This window comes from Episyrphus balteatus, chromosome 3 (genome assembly GCF_945859705.1).
Source record: "Episyrphus balteatus chromosome 3, idEpiBalt1.1, whole genome shotgun sequence".
NCBI lineage: Eukaryota > Metazoa > Arthropoda > Insecta > Diptera > Syrphidae > Episyrphus > Episyrphus balteatus.
The window spans coordinates 7,587,606-7,611,255 of record NC_079136.1 but is presented as its reverse complement, the minus strand read 5'-3'; the positions used below and the strand labels follow the sequence as shown (position 1 = coordinate 7,611,255).

General features: G+C 29.9%; 3 protein-coding genes across 4 annotated transcripts; 2 read left to right on the top strand and 1 right to left on the bottom strand.

Moving 5' to 3' along the window:
- The first annotated feature begins 504 nt into the window (after positions 1-504).
- Positions 505-916, top strand: LOC129913370 (annexin A11-like). Its single transcript, XM_055991997.1, has 2 exons — positions 505-697; positions 753-916. Exons 1-2 carry the CDS (start codon positions 565-567, stop codon positions 914-916), a joined length of 297 nt encoding a protein of 98 aa, XP_055847972.1. The 5' UTR covers positions 505-564.
- Positions 917-6,604: 5,688 nt separating this feature from the next.
- Positions 6,605-7,303, top strand: LOC129915433 (uncharacterized). Its single transcript, XM_055994974.1, has 2 exons — positions 6,605-6,868; positions 6,933-7,303. The coding sequence occupies exons 1-2, from the start codon at positions 6,721-6,723 to the stop codon at positions 7,172-7,174; spliced, it is 390 nt and encodes a 129-aa protein (XP_055850949.1). The 5' UTR covers positions 6,605-6,720; the 3' UTR covers positions 7,175-7,303.
- Positions 7,304-12,724: 5,421 nt separating this feature from the next.
- Positions 12,725-21,747, bottom strand: LOC129915431 (probable maleylacetoacetate isomerase 2). 2 transcript variants are annotated; one of them, XM_055994972.1, is made up of 4 exons: positions 21,372-21,747; positions 13,561-13,738; positions 13,163-13,493; positions 12,725-13,101 (listed from the first exon to the last, which is right to left on the bottom strand). In XM_055994972.1, the coding sequence occupies exons 1-4, from the start codon at positions 21,393-21,395 to the stop codon at positions 12,972-12,974; spliced, it is 663 nt and encodes a 220-aa protein (XP_055850947.1). In that variant the 5' UTR covers positions 21,396-21,747; the 3' UTR covers positions 12,725-12,971. The 2 variants fall into 2 exon arrangements, with proteins under 2 accessions (XP_055850947.1, XP_055850946.1); XM_055994971.1 differs by lacking the exon at positions 21,372-21,747 and having other exon boundaries at positions 13,561-14,060.
- Between the last annotated feature and the right edge of the window lie 1,903 nt (positions 21,748-23,650).

Below are 23,650 nucleotides of genomic sequence, written 5' to 3'. Positions count from 1 at the left end.
TACACAGGTATTATTATACTTTTTGATATATTTTAAACCTGATTTAGATATAAACACATATTATTATCATTTTGCAATCATAAAATTGATACTCGTACATATAAAATTAATTCGTAAAATAAATGTTTTTCGAGGTCTTTTTTATTTTTTTCTTATGGAAATTACATTGAGCGGCAAATCCGAAAATAATCTATATAACTTTCGGGGTTCCGTCGCTATCCACTAGGTGCCGTGATGCCAAGTGTCAATAGACGATTCAAAGAAATTGTAACTAAGAACAAAAACCGTTATGTTTTTTCCTTCCATTTGTCTACACATGAATTTGCATTTTTGTACATTGAAAAAAATAAACAAGCACAGGTTGCACAAAAATAATATTGGATTTGCTTGTTCAAATACATCAAGTTACCATTTTAGATTTATCAATTAATCAAAAGCTTACTCATGTCAAAGCAATTTTTGAAACAATGACAGTATTTTTGTATATAAAGCCGAGCACTTAAACATTATTTTATAAATCATCAATTGTCCTTTTCAAAGCAAGCACAGTTTATTCCTTTCAACATGAAAGCATTTTTAGTAGCTTTGGTTTGTTTAACCGTTTTATTGAATTTGGCAGTTGCTACTTCCCCAACTCGTCCACCACCACCAATTCGTCCAGTTGAAGGTGACGAACCAAAAATTCCACAACAAATTGGTAATTTTGAAAACATTTTTATTTAATCCTTTTTTTAATATTTATACTTCTTTAGATAGGACCATGATTAAACCATTGATTCTACTTTACCCATATCCAGGGATCTTGATCCCTCAGAGACCAATGTTACCACCATCAATGTTACCACCATCAATGTTACCACCATCAATGTTACCACCAATGAGAATTCCATTTGAACTTGTAACTCCAGCCCCATAAAAAAAAAAAAAAATAGAAAATGTAACAATGGTCGTATAAATACGTTCATAAATGATGCATAATGCGTTATAGTTAATTCAAGCAGATCATATGAATTTATGTTAAGAAATACTTTTGAATATAATATTGTTTGTCTGTCATATAACTCATATAAAACGGAGTCATTCTAATTTGAAATAATTTAAATAAATAAAATGCGTCATTCTTAAAAAAAAAAAAACAAAATATGTATGATATATAAGAACGGCAGAATCAAATACTGATGAAAAAACTCAGAAAATTATCACAAAAAAAGAGAGGGGTGATAGTCCTTTTCTTGTCTTGATTTGTATTATTTACAAAAAGCAATAAGAACAGCCTCTAACCACTCAATCCCCCAAAAAAAGAAAACAACAAGCGAGTTGTCTCTTGACGGAGTTCTGAAATGTTAACCCTTGAAGAATTTCAAAAAAGAACTATAGACCATATCAAAACCTAGCAAAAAATTCGCTATTTGACTGGTCATTATAATGGGTGAAATATTGAAAAGTAGGTTTTAGATCATCAAACAACATAATCACCACACCCAGATCAAATTTATAACTTATTTAGCCAAAACTTGTCGCAATTCTTAAATGATATAAATTTTAATACGAATTTTATGGAAGCTAAAACTGATATCCTCAATTTTCGTGGGCCGCAACTAATCTTCCTGTTGAAATCTTTAGGCTTATCAAAGGACAGAATTTTAGTTCAGTCACCTATAGTTCAAAATCTCCTTAATCCCTTCCTTGTCCAAAATACCTATTAGAAAAAATGGTAGCTGAACGTCTTTTCTGGTTTGTCGAAACTAGGAAATTTATCTCGCCTAATCAAATTACATATTGAAAGCTAATAAAGAATGTATGGAAGCTCATCTTCATATACATAGATTAATATAATCTTGAAAGCACTCTCTAAAAAAAAAAAAACACATCTCAATTCTTTTATTAAATTTTAAAAAATCCCCTAATTTTTTCAGATTTTTATTTTGACGGTAGATTGCCCCCCAAGAGGTTTAAAGTTTTTTCTAATTTGAAATAGGTTAGGTATTTGTTTACTTATCAGGCCATTTTTTTAGATAAAGCCTTAGACTTCAATAAAAAATGTTTGAAGAGCTTTATTAAACACCGTTTTCAAAAAGGTATAAAACATTTTTCTAGGACCAGGGGTTTAGTCAGTTAGTTTGAATCTCTCAAGCAGCCACAACATGCTATCAAACTATCCAAATTCTATAATCATTTTTATCAAAATAATCAAACTGACTTTCATTGATCAAAACTGGGTTTATGGTTTTTCTCATAGTTTCTATAGCCAGAACTAGACGAAATTGAAATCACACTGCAGGAATCAGCTTTCCAATACAAAAAGTATTATCAAAATTGGTTCACTTGGTCCTAAGTTATGAGGTAACAAACAAAAAAAATACAGACGAATTAAATACCTACCTTCTCCTTTTTGAAGGCCGGTAATTTCAAATTTTAAATTCAAATTTAGATTTATTGAGACTTATTTTTAATTACAATAATATAGTAATAGGAACAATTTTAGTGCTGCTCAAAGGCACTTACAAAATTTACAAAATGTGTAGGTTTTCTTAAAACTAGATATAAAGACAAACGTATATACAACTTAAAACTAACAAACAATAACAAAAAAAACTAAAAAAAGTGCTTGTGTATTTGCCAATCATTTAAGTGAAATGACTAAAGTTTGACAAAAGGAACTTATAGTTATTTATAAAAAAAAAATGTTTAATATCAGCTATAGTTTTAATCTTTATATAACATTTTTAATAAGGTTGAAGATAAAAAATAGTATTTATAAAATTTTATGAATTGTTATCCTCTGTCTATGACATGGCTACTTCTCCTGAAGAAGTCAGAAAGGAATTCGTTATTATTGAGTTGCAGAAGTTGTAAAGAGTTGGAATTGGCTAAACTAATTGGAGAAGCGTAAATTAAAATTAATATTTTCAGAATACAAATTTCTTATAAGTGGGTTTTCGTGGTAACGAAATGAATGTATTCTTTTGATTGCTAATTCGGAATGATAAGATAGCAGCGGTTTGATTTCAGATTCGTCATATATAATTGAGTTTCTATACCATTTTCCTGCAAGTCTCCTATATTTATGGACACAATTTCGTAATATGTATCGTTCGAAAATTTGACATTCCTTGGCTACTTTAGGGGAGATTTTGAACCAAGAAGTAAAGCCATAAGCAAGTATAGGTCGAATAAGTGATTTATACAAAAGAAGCTTAGTATTTTTATCGACAAATCTAGATCGAAATAGAAATTTAAGTTGAGCAGCAGCGGCCTTACTCTTGTTAAGTGAAAGCCGAGCGTGAATGTTCATTTTTAATCTATGGTGAAGGTTTATGCCTAGGTATTTTATTTGATTTTTAGTGGAATTGTGTTGCCTTGTATAGAGAGATTAAGTTGCTTACTCTCTCTTACTGCCAGGTAATGACCTCTGGGAGAAGCATTATTAATTCGCACTTTTGGAAGTTGAGTGAAATCCCCCCTTTATTAAGGTGAGATTTAATTAATTCAAGGCCTTCATGAGGTCTTTCATGAGAGGCAAATATTATTGTGTCGTCGGCGTATTGAATACTCCGTGAAGCACCTATCGAAGATGGAAAGTCGTGAATGAAAATGTTATAAAGAAAAGGGCCCAGAAAGGAACCCTGCTGGACACCAGAATGGACTTGAACTAGATTTGAAAAATTAGAACCAATTTTGATTCTAAGATAACGGTTTGATAAAGAGCTGATTAAAATTTTAATAACATTGACAGGGAAATTTAAGGAGATCATTTTAAAGATGAGACCGTCATGCCACATAGAATCAAACGCTTTCTTAAGATCTAAAGCGCATGTGACAGTGCATTCTCGTCTTCTAAAATCTTCTAAAATGTGGTTTTCTAAGATCATTATTGCATGCTCTGAAGAGTGACCTTTTTTAAACCCAAATTGAGTATGTGGGATAGTATTATTGTCATCACAGAAAATTTCAATTTGTTTGTAAATAGCGCGTTCTAAAATTTTTCCCAGATTTGAAATTAGTGAGATCGGTCTAAAATTATCAATGTTATTGCAATTTGCTTTTTTTTTTTAATTGGAATTAAAATGGCTTCCTTCCAAGCCTTGGGAGTATGATTTATTCAAGCAGTTGTTCATTATTATAGTTAGCGGGATTAAAATTGGTTTGTTGCATTTCTTAATAAAAAAAAAATAGAAATTTTGTCAGGGCCCGAAGATTTTTTATTATTTAAGTTTAGGATTGTGTTTTCAATATAGGAAGTCGAAATGAAATTATTTTCGGAGGGAAAGTCTGATTTAGTCGAGAAAAAGAAGAAATGGTAGGGTTGTTATTATCAGTGAGAAATGCACTTTTCGAAGTTGAAACTTCAAGTGCAGTGACTGGATTGAACGAAATACTATGATCTGCATATAATTCAGAAAAGAAATTTTGAAATGCATTTATCTTGTCGGAGTCTGTTAAAAGAATAGTATTTCTATATGATAGTGGCAGTTGAGAGGGACTGGATTTTTTACGACCAGTAAGCTGGTTAATCTCTTTAAAAACTTGGGATGAAGGTTTAAGGTTTTGAAGTCTTGATTTAAGTTTTTCGTTTAAGTCGATTCTTATTTTGTCTTTTATTATTTTATCTTAAACAAAAGATCCGAGCAGAAAGTTCTTGATATATTTGATTTCTTCGATTTCCATTACTATGAAAAATGCGTTTAAGTTGACGTTTCCAAATTTTTCTGGTTTTCATGAGGTTTATTGTGTTATCACTAATGTTACTGTAAGAGTTTTTAATTTTAAGAATTGAAGAATGATTAGATATGCAAGTATTCAAAGCATTAGTTAAGAATTCTATATGATTATCAATTTCTGAATTTGATAAATTTATACATCATTTTTATGTAAGTTGTACTTTCAGAGTTTGAGTACCGCTAAGTTTCTCGTTATCAGTTATTTCCCATATAATCAAACGGCTATAAAAAACATAAACACCATTTGCGATCTTCTAACTCCGAATATGTTACTAAAAAAAAAAAAAATTGTAGGTAGTAGAGAAAGAAAAATACTTACTACAAGTCGTCCTCGCTTTTTTTTTCAAAATGGCGGACTCCATAGGTAGTTAACACGCGAAGTGAGATTTAAACCCCCTTCAATTTGCTTGCAGGTAAAACACAATTGTCAACCTCTTCCTATAAGAAAAGTAGAAATAAGGTTTTCTTGAAATTTTTAAGAGTTCAAAGTATACTTCTTACCCATACTATATGGTTAAAAAAAAATTGCGAAAAAATTGTAAATCTTGTCTACTTGCCTTCTCCTCCAGTGTGGGTAACAATCTAGAGTACAAAGGAAAGAGAAAACACGAAAAAGGCACGTTAACCAGGAATGTTATATATTATAGTACTAACATAACGGTTTCAATTAGGATCCCGCAGGTTCTCCATCGAGTTCCTCTTTAAGAAGCTCTTTGGAGAAAGGCTATCTTTTGGATATCTGATCAAAATTTTCTCCAGGTTGTGTACTGGTTTCATTGGATCCCACAGACTATTCCTCCGAGTTCCTCTTCAAGAAGCATACTTTCTAATCATCGACTTGGTGAGGGAGGTCATTAATAACACTGGTCGGCAACGAAAATAGAGCTAGAACCAAACCATACTTTTCTAAAGGACTTTTTTAGGCTGAGTCCGACTCCGAAGTCAAAATTTTACTGGCACGTCAAGTTTTTGAAATACTTGAATATAAACAGGTCAAAAACATTTGACGTCAAATTACACCACTGTAAAATATTTTTTTTGCAAATCTTCTTATGCAATGTCAAAACGCAATATTTTATTGTCCTAAATATATTGTAAATTTTCTTCGAAATTAATTTTTTTCTCAAAGATATTAAAAAGCAACATTTTAAGGAAAAAATTTATTTTTTCGATTAAAAATCAAAAAGAACTTCATTGAAAATAAGTTTTTGAGACTCAATAGTGAAAATAGAGATGAGTATAGCTCAAAAACTAGACGTGATAGAACAAAATTGTAAACAGTTTTGAATTCAGCACACTAAAGTCAATAAAAATCACCTTACAAAGTTCTTGCTCTCGACTTTTTTTTAATTTTTGCTGACCAGTGTAATTATTTAGAATAAAAGAGGTCCCAAAACCGAGCCCTAAGGTCCACCAAATATCACACAATATGGTCCAGAAAATACCATCTGCGTTTAAACCATCTGAGAACGGTTCATGAGGTATTCACTTACCAAACGAAGAGAATTATTTGAAAAATAAAATTTGATTTTATTGTTCAAAAGAAGAAGACCAGTAGAAACACTGTCAAGAGTCTATGAGAATTTCCACCACTGATATCCTGGGTTTTACTTGGTGATCACGTTAAAGTCCTTGGTTCGAAGACCTAGGAACTCTACGATCATGTATCAAAAATCTTACAAATTGGTAGATATCTTCTCATTCTGGTTTTTCCCTGCTTTTTATGTACACATGAATCTGCATGTATTTACCTACAACAATAATACACACAAGTTGCATATAGAAATAATATTTGTTTTAGAAAAGAAAATATTAGAATGTATGTTAGCTTGTTCAAATACATCAAGTTACCATACTAAATATATCAATTAATCAAAAAGCTCACTCATGTTAGAATAATTTTTGAAACAATGACAGTAATTTTGTATAAAAAGCAGAACATTGTTTTCATAAATCAACAGTTCTATTTCTCAAGCTAGCACAGTTTAATCTTTTCAACATGAAAGCGGTCCTAGTAGCTTTGGTTGGTTTAACCGTCTTATTGAATTTGGCAGTTGCTACTTCCCCAACTCGTCCACCAACACTAACACTACCAATTCCAATTCGTCCAGCTGAAGATGAAAAACCAAGCATTTCTGATGATATGGGTAATTTTGAAAACATTATGAACATTAAAAAAAAAAAATACTTTTTACACTTCCTCTTTTGTAGATATAATGACGAGACCTGTCAGGCCTATGGCTCGTATGCCATTGCATCCTAGTCAAATGGGAGACCCAACGAAACCTAACCCCATGATACCTTTTCCAATGGGACCTTACCCATATCCAGGAATGGGAATGATGCCAATACCTCTTAGACCAGTGATACCAATGGTACGACCAATGCCAATTCCAGTTATAATTTCACCTACTCCAGCTCCAGTAGCAATTGTAGAAATTGCAAAAATCTAGTAAATACGTTCATAAATGATTCGTAATACATATTATGGTTATCTTATGTAGATCATGTATGAATTTATGTTAAAAAATACATAATAACTACTATAGAACCAATACTAAATGGAGTTTTATTGTACACATTAATCAGAAATTAGTAATGTCATGTCTTATTATTTCCAAATCCTAAGTTTTCCCAATTTTTTCTGTGTTAGAAGTAAAAGTTTAAAGTAAGAATTCAAGTTTTTGAAAGTCCCCAGACAAGAGCGAAATTTTAGTTATATATTCGAACAAATAGTAGGTAGAAAAGAAGGAATACTGAAACGAATTCATTTCAAAATCACAATCTTGTATATTTTTGTAGCAACGCATCAACGATTTAACTTAATAAATTATACTTTTTCTCAGAAAGATCCAGACCTAAATATAATGCTACGCGCTTTTCATGTTTACGTTGATCAGCTACTTCTTAGAAAATGGAGCAGATAGTTCCCCTGCAAATTTAAGTTCTTCGATGGATTTTCAGACTTCTTTTTTAAACCCTTTGTAAAGCTACTTAAAATGGTTTTTGAGTTGTTCCGTGACTAGTTGCAGTTATATTAACCGATCTGGAACTCCGTTATAAGCCTCCACATCCGATGTTGTCTCCAATTCTATTTATTAGACGGATATCGACGGTTAAACTTCATAACCTCGTAAGTCGAAAAATTCGAAAAAAATATTATTAATGCAAACAATTCAGAAAATTCAGAGCTATCTTTTGGTATATTCAGTTCAACAATGTTGTTTTGAACATTTTTTAGGAATGACGAAATTCAAAAGCTCGTATTGATATATCCCATACAAAAACAAGAAACACAACATATTGTTTTTTGATTTCTGAAAAACTTGCAAAAACGACTTACGAGGTTATGAAGTTTAACCGTCGATATATGTATTATCTAGGTTTCTACTGTTATTGAAAAAAAGTAAAAACTTTAACTTGGAATTTTTGAATCAATAAACTCATCCGTTTAAGCCTTAGTTAAACCAAAAATTCATTAAAAATAGATCAATTATATAGGTAAAGCAAAGTCCAAAAGCTTTTGATAAAGCTTTAAAGTGGATTTTTTTTTTCAGTAAATATAATTAGTAGGTATTTTGGTGCATTTTCTTTTAATGGCCTGGCAAAAATGGAACCATGCATGCTAAGTGAAAATAATCGAAATACGTTATCCAAAATCATCTCAGTTGGAAAAATGCAAAATCGTTTTCTCAAATACATGCCTTAAAAAACGGTCAAGGACGAATATCGAATGTTTACTAAGGTCTTCACGACTAACAACACTGGTCTGAAAAATTTAACTTTTTTTTTCTCCTTCAAATAATTTTTTGATATTATGAAAGATTAGACTTTCCTGAATCTAAATCTGGTTTCAGAAAAAATCTATCAGGTACCTACTATTTTTGTAAAAATGATTTTTAAAAAATGTGGTTAGTTTCTAAAAAATCAATCTTTTAAATTCATTTGAACTTGTATAAAATTAAAACTATTTGTCGCATTTAGCTCAAATTTGGAGGACTTATTTCTCATAATATTGATTGACACCAAATATGTCCTTTTACTTTAATGTTTACTCATTTTTTAAAATACTGATTGACAAAAAAAGCAGAAATAACGAAATCCTTCACTTTTTAGTAAATCCTACATGAACAAAAACACCTTAATTAATGTCGTTTTCGATTGGAATCACTCAAGGATTCACTCATTCTGAAATCCAATAAAACAGTTTGAATCACTTCCACTCAATTCTGTTTTTTGAAAAAGATTACATTATGCCAAAATATTTCTTCGAAAACAGCAAAAATAATGAGGTTTCGAGATTTTCTAACGTGACGTGCTAGGTCAATTTTGACTTTGGATTCGGAATCAGTATACAAAAATCCTTTAGAAAAGTATAGTTTTATTAAAAGAAGGATTTCCTTGCAGACCAGTGTAATTTTGCTTTTATAAAGCTTTATAGAAGCAAAATTGTTAGTTGGGTTAGTTGTTCCAAATCGAAATGCTTCAATTACTTTTACAGGTGACCTTGGTGAGTAAATGAAGATTCTGCTGGTCAAGTACCGTGGACGTTTTTCAATTTTTAGGAATTATATTTCTTGATTACTGAAAAATGTCAGTTTTATGTATCGTTTTATAATATTTAAAAAAACGTTGATTATACCTTTCCAAAGCGGTGGAATAAGCTAGTTGAATACAGTTCATTGCATTAATATCAATAATATTAAACTACTGCGGATTTAATGCACTCTTCCTTTATTTGGTTAAGCACTTTCAAATCTTAGTAGAATTGTTTTCTTGATCGCTTAGATTATGCTCGACAATTTATTTTACTTTAAGACACAATCCTTCACCATTCAACATCATTTTTGTTCACAATTTTTTTGCAAAAAAAATTTATTTGCTTTTTTTCGATCACGTAGGTACCTACACATATAAACTATTGTTTGTTGTTTTTGCTTTCCAGAAACAATTTCATATAAAAACTTTTTCCATATTCATATTTTTTTTTAACAATTTCCCAATCACTGATAAACGCTCAAAAGAAACTGAATGATATCGCTTTGGATTTACCTGGCACACACCAAAAAACAATACTTGATATAACTATTATTTGTCTAAAAATTAATGTAAAACACTTTTCTGGCATTTTTTCGAAAATAAAAAAGAAACACAACTCCATTATCGAGATTTAGCTATGTATATGTATTTTGGCGAGTGAAATGAGTCGACTCGCCAACTCTTCCTACTCATCTCACTTCACCCGCAAAATCGATTTAGCTATTTCATCGAAATGAGTAAGTTCGAATTTAGTTTCGAAGTTCTTCATGCATGTAATTTTTATGTATACTTTTATACATGTCATTTCAAACGTCATTCGGCTTGTCTGTATTTATACAGAAATAAAATTTTCCAAAAATATTTAGTAAAAAAAAGTGAAGAAAGTGAGATTTAAAAAAATCTCTCATAGAAAAAATTTGAGTGCAATAAAATGTTAATATTTCGAGATCTAGGCACTGCATTTTTCAGACAAGTCTCTCAAAAGAATAAAATTGTGATAAGATTATTTTGATCAACAAGGTTTTTGCCACAAGAACCAAAATATACTTTTCTGAAGGTTTTTGGGTTGCTGAACTCGAATCTAAAATCAGAAAAGTTTGATTGGTATCCGTTTTTTGAGATATTACCGTATTAAAATGGCTAAAAACATCATTTTGGCTGTTTTCGATGTTATGTGAGGTAATTACAAAGAAATTTTTAACGTTACCAATAAGAACTGGTTTCCTTCTTCCAAAAACTCTTTAAATCTTTCCGATATCTCATTAGAGATATCTTAATAGTAAGTAAGTCTTTGGCTCAAAAACAGCACTGGTCAACCAAATTAAACTTTTTTTATGCCACAAGAGCCAAAATATACTTTTATAAAGGCTCTTCGGGTACTGAACTCAAATCCGAAATCAGAAAAATTCTTTTAGCGTCCGTTCTTGAAATAATACCGTTATAATTATGCATAATAAAGTTTTTTTATAACGCTAATTTTTCGAAAACCCAGACTAATGGAATATTTCTGATTTCGAATTCGTTTTTTGCCATTTTATTAAGGAAATATTTCAAAATGGAGGCCAATCAAATCTTACGATTTCAGATCCGAGTTCAGCACTCAAAAACCTCCAGAAAAGTATATCTCGGTTCTTGTGGCAAAAAAAAGGTTCAATTTTGTTGACCAGTGTTATTGAACGAATAAAAAAAAAAAAAAAACCGAAAAAAAAATTAATTTGAATACCTTCAAACGCTAATAACATGTTAGTGTTTATGTTCTTAAAAATACAAATGGTTTTTGGTTTTTTTTTTTCAAAAAATAATAAATCGTTTGGAACGATTTTTGGTGACTCATCTCACTCACTCCGCCTCTATTTCGAATTAGCTATAGTTCTTGGCACAGACTATCAGCCTTTTTTCAAATCAATGAAGGAAAAAACGACAGGTGGATATTTCTAACAAATTTTTTTCTGACTTTTTTTTATTTTTGGTTAAAAGAAGAAGCTTGAGAAAATTCTTGGTAAAAATTACCAGAAAATCTGGAAATAACCAGATTTTGTAGGAAAAATATTTTGGCTTTTCTTACAAAAAAAAAAAATTTTGGAATTATTTCATCTGGTGTAATTTCCAGCACTCGAAGTCAGCCAATTTTCATCATGAAAATACATAGCTATTAACTACAAATTTTTAATTGATACAAAATTTTATAAATTACTTATTTTTTTTGGGGCATAATCAAAAACTAAATTATAAAACCAAAAATGTTGACAATGAGAATACAAATTCATTAAAAATGTTGATAATTTCCAATTATCGTATTAATTGACAACCGTGATAAGGCGTTAAATCTACTAAAAAGTAAATAAAGAAAGAAAAATTGATTGAAATCTAATTGCAAACTAAAACTGAAGCTTAAATTAAATAGAGCAGTCTCTAACTACGAAAAAGAAGAAAAAAAAGAAGTTAAAAATAACAAATACAAAATTTGTTTAAGATGTTCTTCTAGTTTTTTTGATTCATTGTTCCTTGGCCAACGCATTGTGCGTATTATTTTAAAATAATTTAATAAAATAAATTAATTTGCATTTTCAATTTGATCAAATTTTTGTTCTTAAATAAAATTACGAGTAAAGTATTAATGTTAATCTTTAAAAATCATGAAATAAATAAAACACACAAAAATTTTCTCTAATATTGAGACTTTGTCCAAGTTTATTCATCCTTAAATGCTTAGTTTATATGTATTTATGGTTTTTTAAATCCAATCACAATGTCTTTCCATTTTTGTTTTTATTTTTTTGTTGTAACATTTTTAAGAAATTTCTTTCCAACAATTTTTAAAAATTGATTGTTTGTCATTGCTTGAGAAAAATATTTATGCAAAACTATATTAATCAAATCTTTAACTAATATTCAAGTTAAACGCAAGTTTTCAACTAATATCAGCATTTAAAACTTTTTTGTCAAAATGTTCAATTACTACAATTTTGCACAAATTTTAATTTTCAAAAAAAAAAAAAAACATTTTCAATGCTTTTCTTAGTTTCAAAATACATTCTTTTTTTTTTTAAATATTCTTGAGTCTTGTCTTAAGCAAACTATTTTTAACACAAGATTTTGAGTTGCTTTTGCATTTGCTGAGTTTTTTTTTTATGTCTCCATAAAGTCTTTAAAAAAAAACTTATTAATTTTCTTATATAAATGCAATAGTTTTTTATTTTATTTTTTTTTTTTTATTAAAAATTAATGACTGAGAGTAGCTTGGTTTTTGTATGTTTTGTTTTTTTTTTTGTATTTATATTGAACAGGTAAATAGTTTTCATAAACATTTTTTGTATTTATTTCTTTATTTTTTGTAGAATATCCCTGAATTTGCGTTTTTTTTTTGTTTTTTTTTTATAATATTTATAATTTTTGTATTTTTAAGATTACACTTATCAAATAAGTTTAAAATTCTTAAACATTATTACAATTTTTTGTTTTTTTTTTTTTATAAATTTTTGACCACAGATATTTATGATTTTTTAAATCTTTTTTGAGTTTATATCGAAATTTTATTTTATTTTGTTTTTTTATAAAAAAGGTAAACAAACTTTATTGTAAGCATGATATTTTTAAAAAGTAGTATTTTTAGATTTTTTTTTTTTTAAGTGCAATTTAATTGCATATACAAAAAAAAACATAAAGAATAGTTGAATCAACTGTTTATCTGTTTGTTTGTTTTCTGTTATTTTATTTATTTGGCAATTCTGGTGGACAATCGGGCTGATTTGATGGATGAGCTGCCCTAAAAGCTGGATTACTCTCTAATTCACGATCAATACGCAAAATAATTGGATAAGGACGAAGATCAACATGGAATCTGTTAAAAATAAAAACATGTTTATAAACAAAAGTTTAGATACAAAATTTTAGTAACATACCGCCTGGCATTGAATACTTGAGGAACTAGGCAGCAATCGGCCATAGAAATCTCATCGCCAACACAAAATTTCCCAGCCGAAGTTGATAAAACCTTTTCGACAGCTCGGAAGCCCCTTGTAATCCAGTGTTGAGCCCATTCCTTCTTTTTCTCCTCACCAACATGAATGAGGACAATGAGATTTTGCAAGGGCTGAATGCCCGATGCAATAATCTCACAAATCTCACGAACCTTAGCCCTTTTGTGGACATCTTGTGGCAGCAGAGGTCGTTGGGGTCTTGTCTCTTCGAGATAATGCATTATGGCAACAGATTCAATCAATGTATGTCCATCTTTTTTGAAGAAAAGTTTTTCAGTATTTCTCAAAGCTTTTAACAAAAGTGCTTTTGCATAACTTACCAATCTGAAGAGCAGGAACTTGTTCCATTGGATTAACTTCACGATACTCATTGCAATGCTGTTCTCCTCCAGATTTGATGAGACTAATTGGCTTGATGTCATAAGGTATTTCCTTCAAATTCAATGCGATACGAACTCGCCATGAACAGGAGCTACGCCAGTAAGAGTACAATATCGGCTTTTCAGATGAAATAGAAGACATATTGTTAATTTGTTTTGTATTGATTAAATTTCTTGTAAAGAATTTGGAGAATAAAGTAGGTGCTGAACGGATAGCTATGGAAGTCATACTGATTTCAATATTACAAACAAGTTGAATAAATTATTTAGATCAATGTTTTTGGGCTGTGGCAGTTAGTTTTTATTTTCTTGATAATTTTATGCAGCAAACCAGTGAAACAGGTCAGGTAATAGGTATTTTGTTGTTGATAGGAATATTTTGTTCAAGTTGAAAAGAAAGTCTGAGTCTTATCAGAACTTTGTATGAGATTAAAAATAAACATTCTAAAGTAAACATATGACGATCTGTCAGAAAGAAGCTTTTGAAAGCTTTTATTAGATAAAAGCTTTTAAGAAAAATGAGAAGCAGGGTTACCTTTTCAAGATTTTATATTTAATTATCAAAATATTACTGATGCATTCATTTATTGCTTTATATTTGATCAGAAATCCATTAATTTGCAGTTTTTGCTTGATGTACCTAATTGATTTTTTTTCAAATATGTATTTATTGCAAAGAAAATAGCCTTTCGAAAAAGTAAAAATATAAACAGCTAAATTTTTTATAATTATTTTATTTAACCTGTTGTTTTTTAGTTTTAAAGTTTTGACTTCTGGGTCCAATGAAAATTTAACCAAACTATTTTAGCATTCAAAACCAGAAGAAGCTGATATATTTAACAAGCGCTTTAATAGAAATTTACAGTGACAATGCTCTTGTAATTGTAATTTTTATAATATTTGATTGTTTTGACCGAATTAATCTAAATAGTAAATAAAAAATGAGTAAATATTTAGGAGCTAAACGTTGATGCTTTTGATGTGCTTGTCCAAGTAGTCGAGTCAAATTAGGCATAAAATTTGTAAAATCTCGGAATCCAGGGAAAGTCGATGCATCTGAAAAACGAGTATAGGACGGCTTTATAAAAGGGTCAAATAAGAAAGTTAAAAAAAAAAATTTCACCGCTCTCGATTACAACAGTTTTTATGGACCGTTAACTGTCATTCCGTATGCAAGCGTTAATCGGAATTGCTGTCTCATTTTAGATTTTGATCAAACTTTGTAGGGATGTTCTCTAGGACTGTAAGGAAGCAAATCCATGATGATTTAATTTTAAGTTTCGTGGTTTCCCCGCTACCCGCATTCGAACTTTTTCAGAAGGTCATTTTTATGTTATTATAACTTTGCGTCTACTAAAGATATCTTTTTGTTTGAAACGCCATTTTAAAGCTTAAGAATAGTAATTTTTGAATATATATTAAAAAATTACGTAATAATTATCCCTGAATTAAAAATAATTTTTGAAAAACTGGTAATTTTGCTGATTTCTCATGGTTTTTGACTGGCTCCAGAACCTTGGCTATTATATGTAGGAAGCTTATACTTACCAAATATTAAATATAGATATTTTTCAACAAATTACATCTAAAATGAACTCGATGGCTGTACTCCTTATGCAAAAATTTTAAGTTCAAAGTTTTGAGTTTTTTGAAAAAATATTTTTTTTATACTATGATTTTTTACGATTTGACTAAAGATAGAAACATGAAACTAACAGTGTGTTAAGTTGAAACTTTTAACTTTAAGTCCTCTAAATAAAATTGTGTTATTTTCATATCTTCTTAGTGTACCGCTTGTTTGAAAATTCGCAAAAATGCTAAAAAGCCAAAATAACCCTTATTTAAGGCTATGATTGCACTATGTTTGACATAAGATAGAAGCATGAAATTAATAGTATATTTAGTTCGTACTCTTAACTTAACACACTGTAAGTTTCACATTTCTTCGTTTAGTCAAATCGTAGAAAATGACAGTAAAAAAATTAGCTTTTTTAAAATACTCAATATTTTGAACTTAAAATTTTTGCATAAGGAGTACAGCCATCGAGTTCATTTTAGATGTAATTTGTTGAAAAATATCTATATTTAATATTTGGTAAGTATAAGCTTCCTACATATAATAGCCAAGGTTCTGGAGCCAGTCAAAAACCATGAGAAATCAGCAAAATTACCAGTTTTTCAAAAATTATTTTTAATTCAGGGATAATTATTACGTAATTTTTTAATATATATTCAAAAATTACTATTCTTAAGCTTTAAAATGGCGTTTCAAACAAAAAGATATCTTTAGTAGACGCAAAGTTATAATAACATAAAAATGACCTTCTGAAAAAGTTCGAATGCGGGTAGCGGGGAAACCACGAAACTTAAAATTAAATCATCATGGATTTGCTTCCTTACAGTCCTAGAGAACATCCCTACAAAGTTTGATCAAAATCTAAAATGAGACAGCAATTCCGATTAACGCTTGCATACGGAATGACAGTTAACGGTCCATAAAAACTGTTGTAATCGAGAGCGGTGAAATTTTTTTTTTTAACTTTCTTATTTGACCCTTTTATAATGCAGTCCTATACTCGTTTTTCAGATGCATCGACTTTCCCTGGATTCCGAGGTATAAAGCTAATTTGACTCCACTAAAGATTCTTCCGAGGAAGCAAAAAGCAATTAATTTCTTAGCAATTAAGTCCACTTTGAACATCATCGTACTTAATATCGAAATTTTATAAGTCGGAAATAATGAAATTATAAAGATAATAAATTAAGAAAAAAAACACGTATACACCACTGTGACCACCTATTTTTTTTTTTTGGTATTCTCTTTTTAAAAGTTTCAACAAATTAAGTTATAAAAAAAAGGGTAAGTCTTAACAAGGGAAATAATAACTTCTTTTTTATGAAATACACTCAAAGCTGAAATTTTCTTAATAAAATAAAATACTCCGCTAAATAGTTAGTAAACTTTTGTGTCTTCTTTGGTAACAAATTTGAATATTTTCGATGCAAAGCAATTGTGTTTTTCGATTGAAGGTCGGTTTTTCTACTTGTCATAAAACAATATAAGTATTCAATTTGCTTTCCTTGAAAATATATACGTACTTTTTTTTTGAACTCCTATAATTGATTCAATTGAGAAAAAAAATTAAATTTAGATATTTCTTGAATGGTGTCAACTTCCGATAGCCTTAATACGATATGTAACATTCTTATCTACGACAACTTAGTTAAATTACTAATTAAAATTATATAAATAATATAATTATGTAGATTCATCAATAAATGCCTTGGCAATTAAATGATGCATCTTAAATTACTTGCACTTCTTTTTTTAAATAACATGGATTCCTTATTTTTTTGAACACGAATGAGAGATTTCTCAAGGACTGTGTACAATAAAAACATGAAAAACAATTAAACCTTTTTTCCGAAGTTTGCTCTTTTTTTTTGTTTGTGTATGTATTTGACGACCTTATCTATCCGTCCTATTATCTCAATTATACAAGAAAAAGGTTTAATATATCCCCGGATATCTTATAGCTTTATGAATGTAGATACATAAAAATGTACATTGATGCTTTTTCTCGGTCATTCACCTCTTCAAAGTAACAGCATTTATAGGGTTGTAAATATGTATTGATGTATTTAAATGTACCTACATAATATTTATGTAGATTTTTATGAATTTGTTCTTGAGGTTAAAGTCCTCCAGAAATATTCCTTGAGTCTTCTCTATGCATTAATTCTCTGTTTTTATTTGAATAGTGTTATCTTAAATTACACACGACAGAGGACAAAAATGAAAACTGTTTCAATTAAAAAAAATTCTGAAAAGTATTTTCCTTGTTTCTTGAAAAACTTTGATATCAATGGTCTGCAAAATTTAACTTCTTTTTTCTCCTTCAAATAATTTTTTGATATTATGAAAGATTAGACTTTTTTGAATATAAATCTGGTTTCAGAAAAATTCTATCAGGCACCATTTTTGTAAAAATGATTTTTGAAAAATGTGGGTAGTTTCTAAAAAATCAACCTTTTGGATTTATTTGAACTCGTGCAAAATAAAAACTATTTGTAGCATTGAGCTCAAATTCGTAATATGGCCTATCGATAGACACCAAATATGTCCTTTTACATTAATGTTTACTCATATTTTAAAAAGCAGAAATATCGAAATTTACTTTTTAGTAAATCCAACATGAACAAAAACACCTTAATTAAGGAAAATGTAAAATATCAACACCCATTATATTTAAAAAGTCAAATGTGTAAAGAAAACCATAATAAAATAATTAAACAAAATTTTTACGTGTTTTGTAATTTTATATACTATTTATCTATTTAGAAATATCTTATTTGTAATAAACCATTCGATAAACTGCCTTGTAAAGCTTTTTATAGTTTTTTCTTATAGTTTTTGATGTGCTGAGTTAGAATCCGAAGTCAAAAAATTCTATCACGTGAGGATTTTAAGATATTCGCATTAAAGTATCACAAAATCGTAGAAAATCTCAATAAAAACTACTGTATCTCACAAACCAGAGCTGACCGAAATTTTTTGAGTTCGGATTCAAAATCAGCACACTAAAGTCCATTAGAAAAGTATATTTTTGTTCTAGGGAGAAAGATATATTAATTTTTAGAGATCAGTTTTTTTTATGATAAGATATGCCAAACCTACTAAAGTTACTTAAATTAAGATATCTCGGAGAAGAAAAGAGATATTGAGAAGATCGAAACTGAATTTGAAAGAAAAAAATAAGTTCTTTTATAAACCGTAACAATTTTAATTGAAATATATTACATTATGCCACAATATTTCTTCGAAAACAACAAAAAAATGGGTTTTTGAGATTTTCTAACGGGAATATCTAAAAAACGTGACGTGCTAGATCAATTCTGACTTTCGGAATACAAAAATCCTTTAGAAAAGTATAGTTTTATTTAAAGGAGGATTTCCTTGCAGACCAGTGTATATAGATATGTACTTCTTTTGAGAGAAGGCCATAAATCGTACAAAAATGTAGAAATTTTGAATGCATTTTTACTCCTTAATGGTGAGAAATATCGAGTTTGCTATAAAGTATTCCACCATAAGTGTTTTTCGGCTAGAGAATTAACCTCTCTATCAAGTATTTGATTCATGACTTTGTGTGTATTTCGACAACATTTCATCAGAAGAGGAATTAAATGGGTTACTTAAAAAGAAAACTAATGTTAAAAAAAGTATGTAGAGTACAAGAATTCCTTATTAATTATTATTTTATGCAATGATATTCGAGAATTACCAGCCCGAATGTCGGAGTTGTACCTATACAAAGTTGTAAAATTTGCCTATTTTAAAAAATTATTAAATTACAAAATTTTTGTTAATTTCGCATAGTTTAGGTGCTCTAGAAAAGAAATAGAACAGGAAGCGAAAAAGGCATTCCGAATTTTGTATAGATATGTGATAAACGAATATATCTGATTGATCAGATTAAGAGCATAGGTATTAAGTAATCAATAAATATTTTAAATAGAAGAAAGAAATTCAATAAAAAATATACGCTTAGTTCTAATTCTATCTGAAAGTTTGATAAAATTAGTTTTGTTTTTAGTTTATGCTTTTTCTCCTAGCTCATTTCTTTTCATTGATTGCAGAGTTTAGACTTTTGATAATGCTTCCACAGACCAGGACTGTATTCCTTTAAATCGTTTATATTTAGCAACCATTTTACCACTATGCTACCCTATTGGTTAGTAGTCCATTTTACCAGTTTGAAGTTCTTTTATTTAAGTTTTAATACAAAAAAAAAAAAACTAAAATAGTTCTAGGTCAACTTCCTTCAGGAAATTAATAAGAAATTCGTGCTTGTATACATTAGCTGCTTTCTTCAAAATTCAAGGTTTTTTTATAGATTGTTTGTTGTCAAAATTTTTTTTTTACAAAATTTTAGTTGATTTAGTTTTTGAGATAGATAGAGACGATTTAACCCATCAAATTAAAAAAAAAAAAAATGGCTCGAAGTTGCTTATATTTCCTATGCCGTACTGTCAGATAAACTAAGGATTTGTATTCACAAAACTTTCTAACTCTGTTCGATTCTTCGATTTCTAGCAAGGGAGCCATTTTATTAGACTTTCCCGTGCGCTTAGTTCTAATCCTATTTCCAAGCTAGTGCAAATGTTATTTATCCAAAAACTTGTGTGTCAACCGCAACTATATCAGTGTTTAAAAAATTACAATTTAGATTTATTTTTGCCCTAATTTTTGTATTCAAATCTTACAGGAAATATCGTTCAATATAAATGCTGACGATACGTTTGTTTTCTCGTATTACGAATTGGTGTTGGAATGAAAATCTCGTCGTTACTCGTATTTTCTGTGGGAGTTTAAGTGACACAAGGCAGTATTGACTATTGAGCTTTGAACCTTGAAGGTAAAAATGGTACATTTTTGTTGAAAAGACCAATGTTTCAAGTCATATCAGTTTAGGTAATCTAATAAATTTATAAGCCTTATTATATAGCCACAAAGTTCTTTTTAGAAAAACTATTGAAATTTGATCTCTCAAAAAAATTTATTATCGTAAAAAAAAATTTAAAAATTTAAGTTTTGAATTATTTCTATGAATCATCCAGAACAAACATCAAAAAAATCAAGAGGTGTAGTGTCAAATTGACCTGTTAGGTATTCGTTTATATCGAGAAAAAAAAAACACTATCAATAAGGTTATTTCTCTTCTCACATAACCGAACTAAAAAACATCTCCAACCTCGCACTCAAATATCAGAAAGTTTTTCGGATAAACCTCCCTAGAACCTACACCTCCATCAAAATTAATGTAGGTACCTACCTATATCAACCATTAGGTCATTCACCTCAACTTCGAGTTCAACTTGAATAATATTATACCTCCGTTGTTGGTTAATGTGTATAAGGAAACTTGCGTATATATTCAAAGATTTATATACTTTTCATTTCTTTGATCTAAATTATTTAATATCTAAACACGCAAGTATACATTCCCTACACTTGCCATTATAGCCCACACATACAATATAATACAATACATACAATCAACGATACATAGATACAAAAGGCGAATGAACTGATACTGATTTCAACAATTTGAAAGGCAAGATTAATATATATATAGGAGCACGAGGCACGAGGCACCTATTTGCCTCATTCAAAGGGCAATAACCTCGAAAAAAATTTGGGAGAAACACTCTAGCAAGCCTTCAAGGACATCATCATCCTTTTGCACAGAGAAAAAAAAAGCACAACACACAATTCAGAGGCAGAGGCAGAAACACCACACACAAAAGTAATAAGGAACAACGAAAAAAAGGAACACAAAATTACTAACAAAAGAATACAAAAAAAAAAAAAAACTGCCGGCTTTGGTTGTCATTGCCGTTGGTCATGTCAAAAATTCGCGAATGTAGCGCATGCGCCAATGTTGTGTGTTATCCTTGTGAGAATCGCTGCTATTAGCTAACCAACAACTATACATATCTCCCTGTTTCACTATAATACATACACACACGTTTTTTCGATTATGTCTACTTATTCACACATTAAATTAAAATATCTCTCCGCTCTGCGTCCCTGTACCTTGCATCACTGGTCTTCTGCTCCTCATGAAGTTTAAGAGTAGGGTAGAGGGTAGAGGATGGTTATATTTCAGCTACATGTGGAAAGCTATGACAAAATGCAGGCAGACGACAGACAGACAGAAGATGACGCTTAAATGTTAGAAACTTACCTTTGCAATGGCCGATAAGGACATAGCATTATGATGATACTTTGAGTAATTAATTTTGAAGCCGTTTATGTGACCTTCCAGGAACGACAAAGAAAAGCGAAAGTAGTTGTAGTCTGGGATACTTTTGTTGAAAAAAAAGCAGCTGCAAAAAACTCCCGAAAAAACGGTTCTTCACTTCTTCACGAAGGATATTTAATTAAAAATGCCAATAGAACTTTAGTTTTGTAGGTTCTTTTTATCCTTAACCTCACTATCACACACTTTGATTTGTAATAAATTTATTTTGAAGATCAAAAAACCGAACCTTATAAAAAGTAAAAGTGAAGAAAATGTAAGTTGCGACGCCAAGCGAAAGTTGTTCTCTTCTCAAAGATATATATGATGGGATGGTTGGCAACACACTGAACTATATCCTTACTGGGCAAAGGAATGGTTCCCTATCCAAATAAAGATTCTTTTCACTAGTGTGCGCGATTGAGGATGTGTTTTTTTCCTATTATTTTGTTTCATTCCAAGAAATTCACACACACAAACATGTATACAATACAGAGTTTCCGGGGTTTATATTGGGAATGTATGTGTGTGTTTTGCACAATAATTTTTGACTAGGGGTTGGAAATCAAAAGCTATTTGACATACCCTTCCATTCCAAGTGATTGGTGCTTTTAATACGCACATTCAAAGCTAGAGATGTGTTTTCATTGTATATATTGTTTTTTTCAAGAACCTTTTTTAAATTGGATTTTGGTTTGAAACTTAACTTGGTTTGTGTATGTGGAGTATGATAGCTTTTAAGCTTTCTTCAATATAACAGCTTTATGGTCTCCAAGAGCTTTTTCTTTTCAGTAAAGCTTTTTTTCTAAAAGTTTTTAGTGCTGCTGCTACTTTTTACAAAATGCTAAAAAATTGCTTTTTTATGTGCAGTTTTTGAGATTTTCCATTTTTTCGTACTGTTTCTAATTTTCCACTTTTTTCGGTATATTTGACTTTTATTTTCTTATTGTAAGATGAAAAAGATGATACTTAAATGTTTTACCTACAAATTTTGTGTGAAAATATTTTCGGTCAATTTGACGGTTTATGAATTATACAATTTTTTCGACAGTTAATACTTCTCGGAATCACGATGGGGTCTATTCATACAACAAAATCTTTTATTCTGCTATTCCATTATTCTGCTATGAATATCCATACAAAAATATCAGCCTTTTTTTTTAATAAATTATTAAAATAAAGACAAATTTTTCTGGCTTGTAACAAAATTTGCAATAGTACCAACTGCAATTGCACAATAATAATTTTATCTAGAGGAAACATTCAAACGATTCAATGGGCAAGCAAGTGAAAGCTTCATCACAAGAATTTTACGCTCACCGAATTAAATAAAGAAATTAAGAAGCTTAAGACAAAAAAAGCACCAGGATTCGACTTAATTACTGCGGAAATTCTTAAAATGCTCCCATGAAAAGGTTTAATAAGCCTCCTATATATAATGAATGCCACTCTTAGGTTAGAATATATTCCAAACGAATTTAAAGTCGCAGAAGTAATAATGGTATTGAAATCTGGAAAACCATCTCACGAAAAGAAATCATACAGGCCCATTTCACTTCTTCCTGTAGTGTCGAAGGTCTTTGAGAGAATATTTCTTCAGCGTCTTCAGCCAATAATAGAAGAAAGAGGTCTTATACCTGAACACCAGTTCGGTTTTAGAAGCAAGCACTCGACGATTGATCAAGTGCATAGACTAACCGATGTCATTGAGAAAGCTCTTGAAGAAAAGAAAATTTGTTCAGCGGTCTTTTTAGGTGTGTCTCAAGCTTTTGATAAAGTATGGCACGAGGGTCTCAAATTTAAATTAAGACAAGTCCTACCTGAAGGACTCTTTATAGATACCATTCTTAGAGAATATCTAGAGAACAGAATTTTCCGCGTTAGACACGGAAATGATACTCAGACTTTAGTGAAATAGCGGCTGGGGTACCACAAGGAAGTGTTTTAGGTCCCATTCTGTACCTTCTATTTACAAGCGATATACCTCGAACTGAAAACACAATTGTAGCAACTTTTGCAGACGATACCGCAATACTTGCAGTAGGCAAAACAATTAACGAATCGACAAGCAAATTGCAAAATGCTCTTAATAAAATGTCAATGAATGGACATAATAATGGCGAATAGCGCTTAACGAATTTAAGTCAGTCCACGTGGACTTTACGTATAAGAAAATAAATAGACAACCTGTTTTTATTAATACTACTCAGGTGCCATTTGCAAAT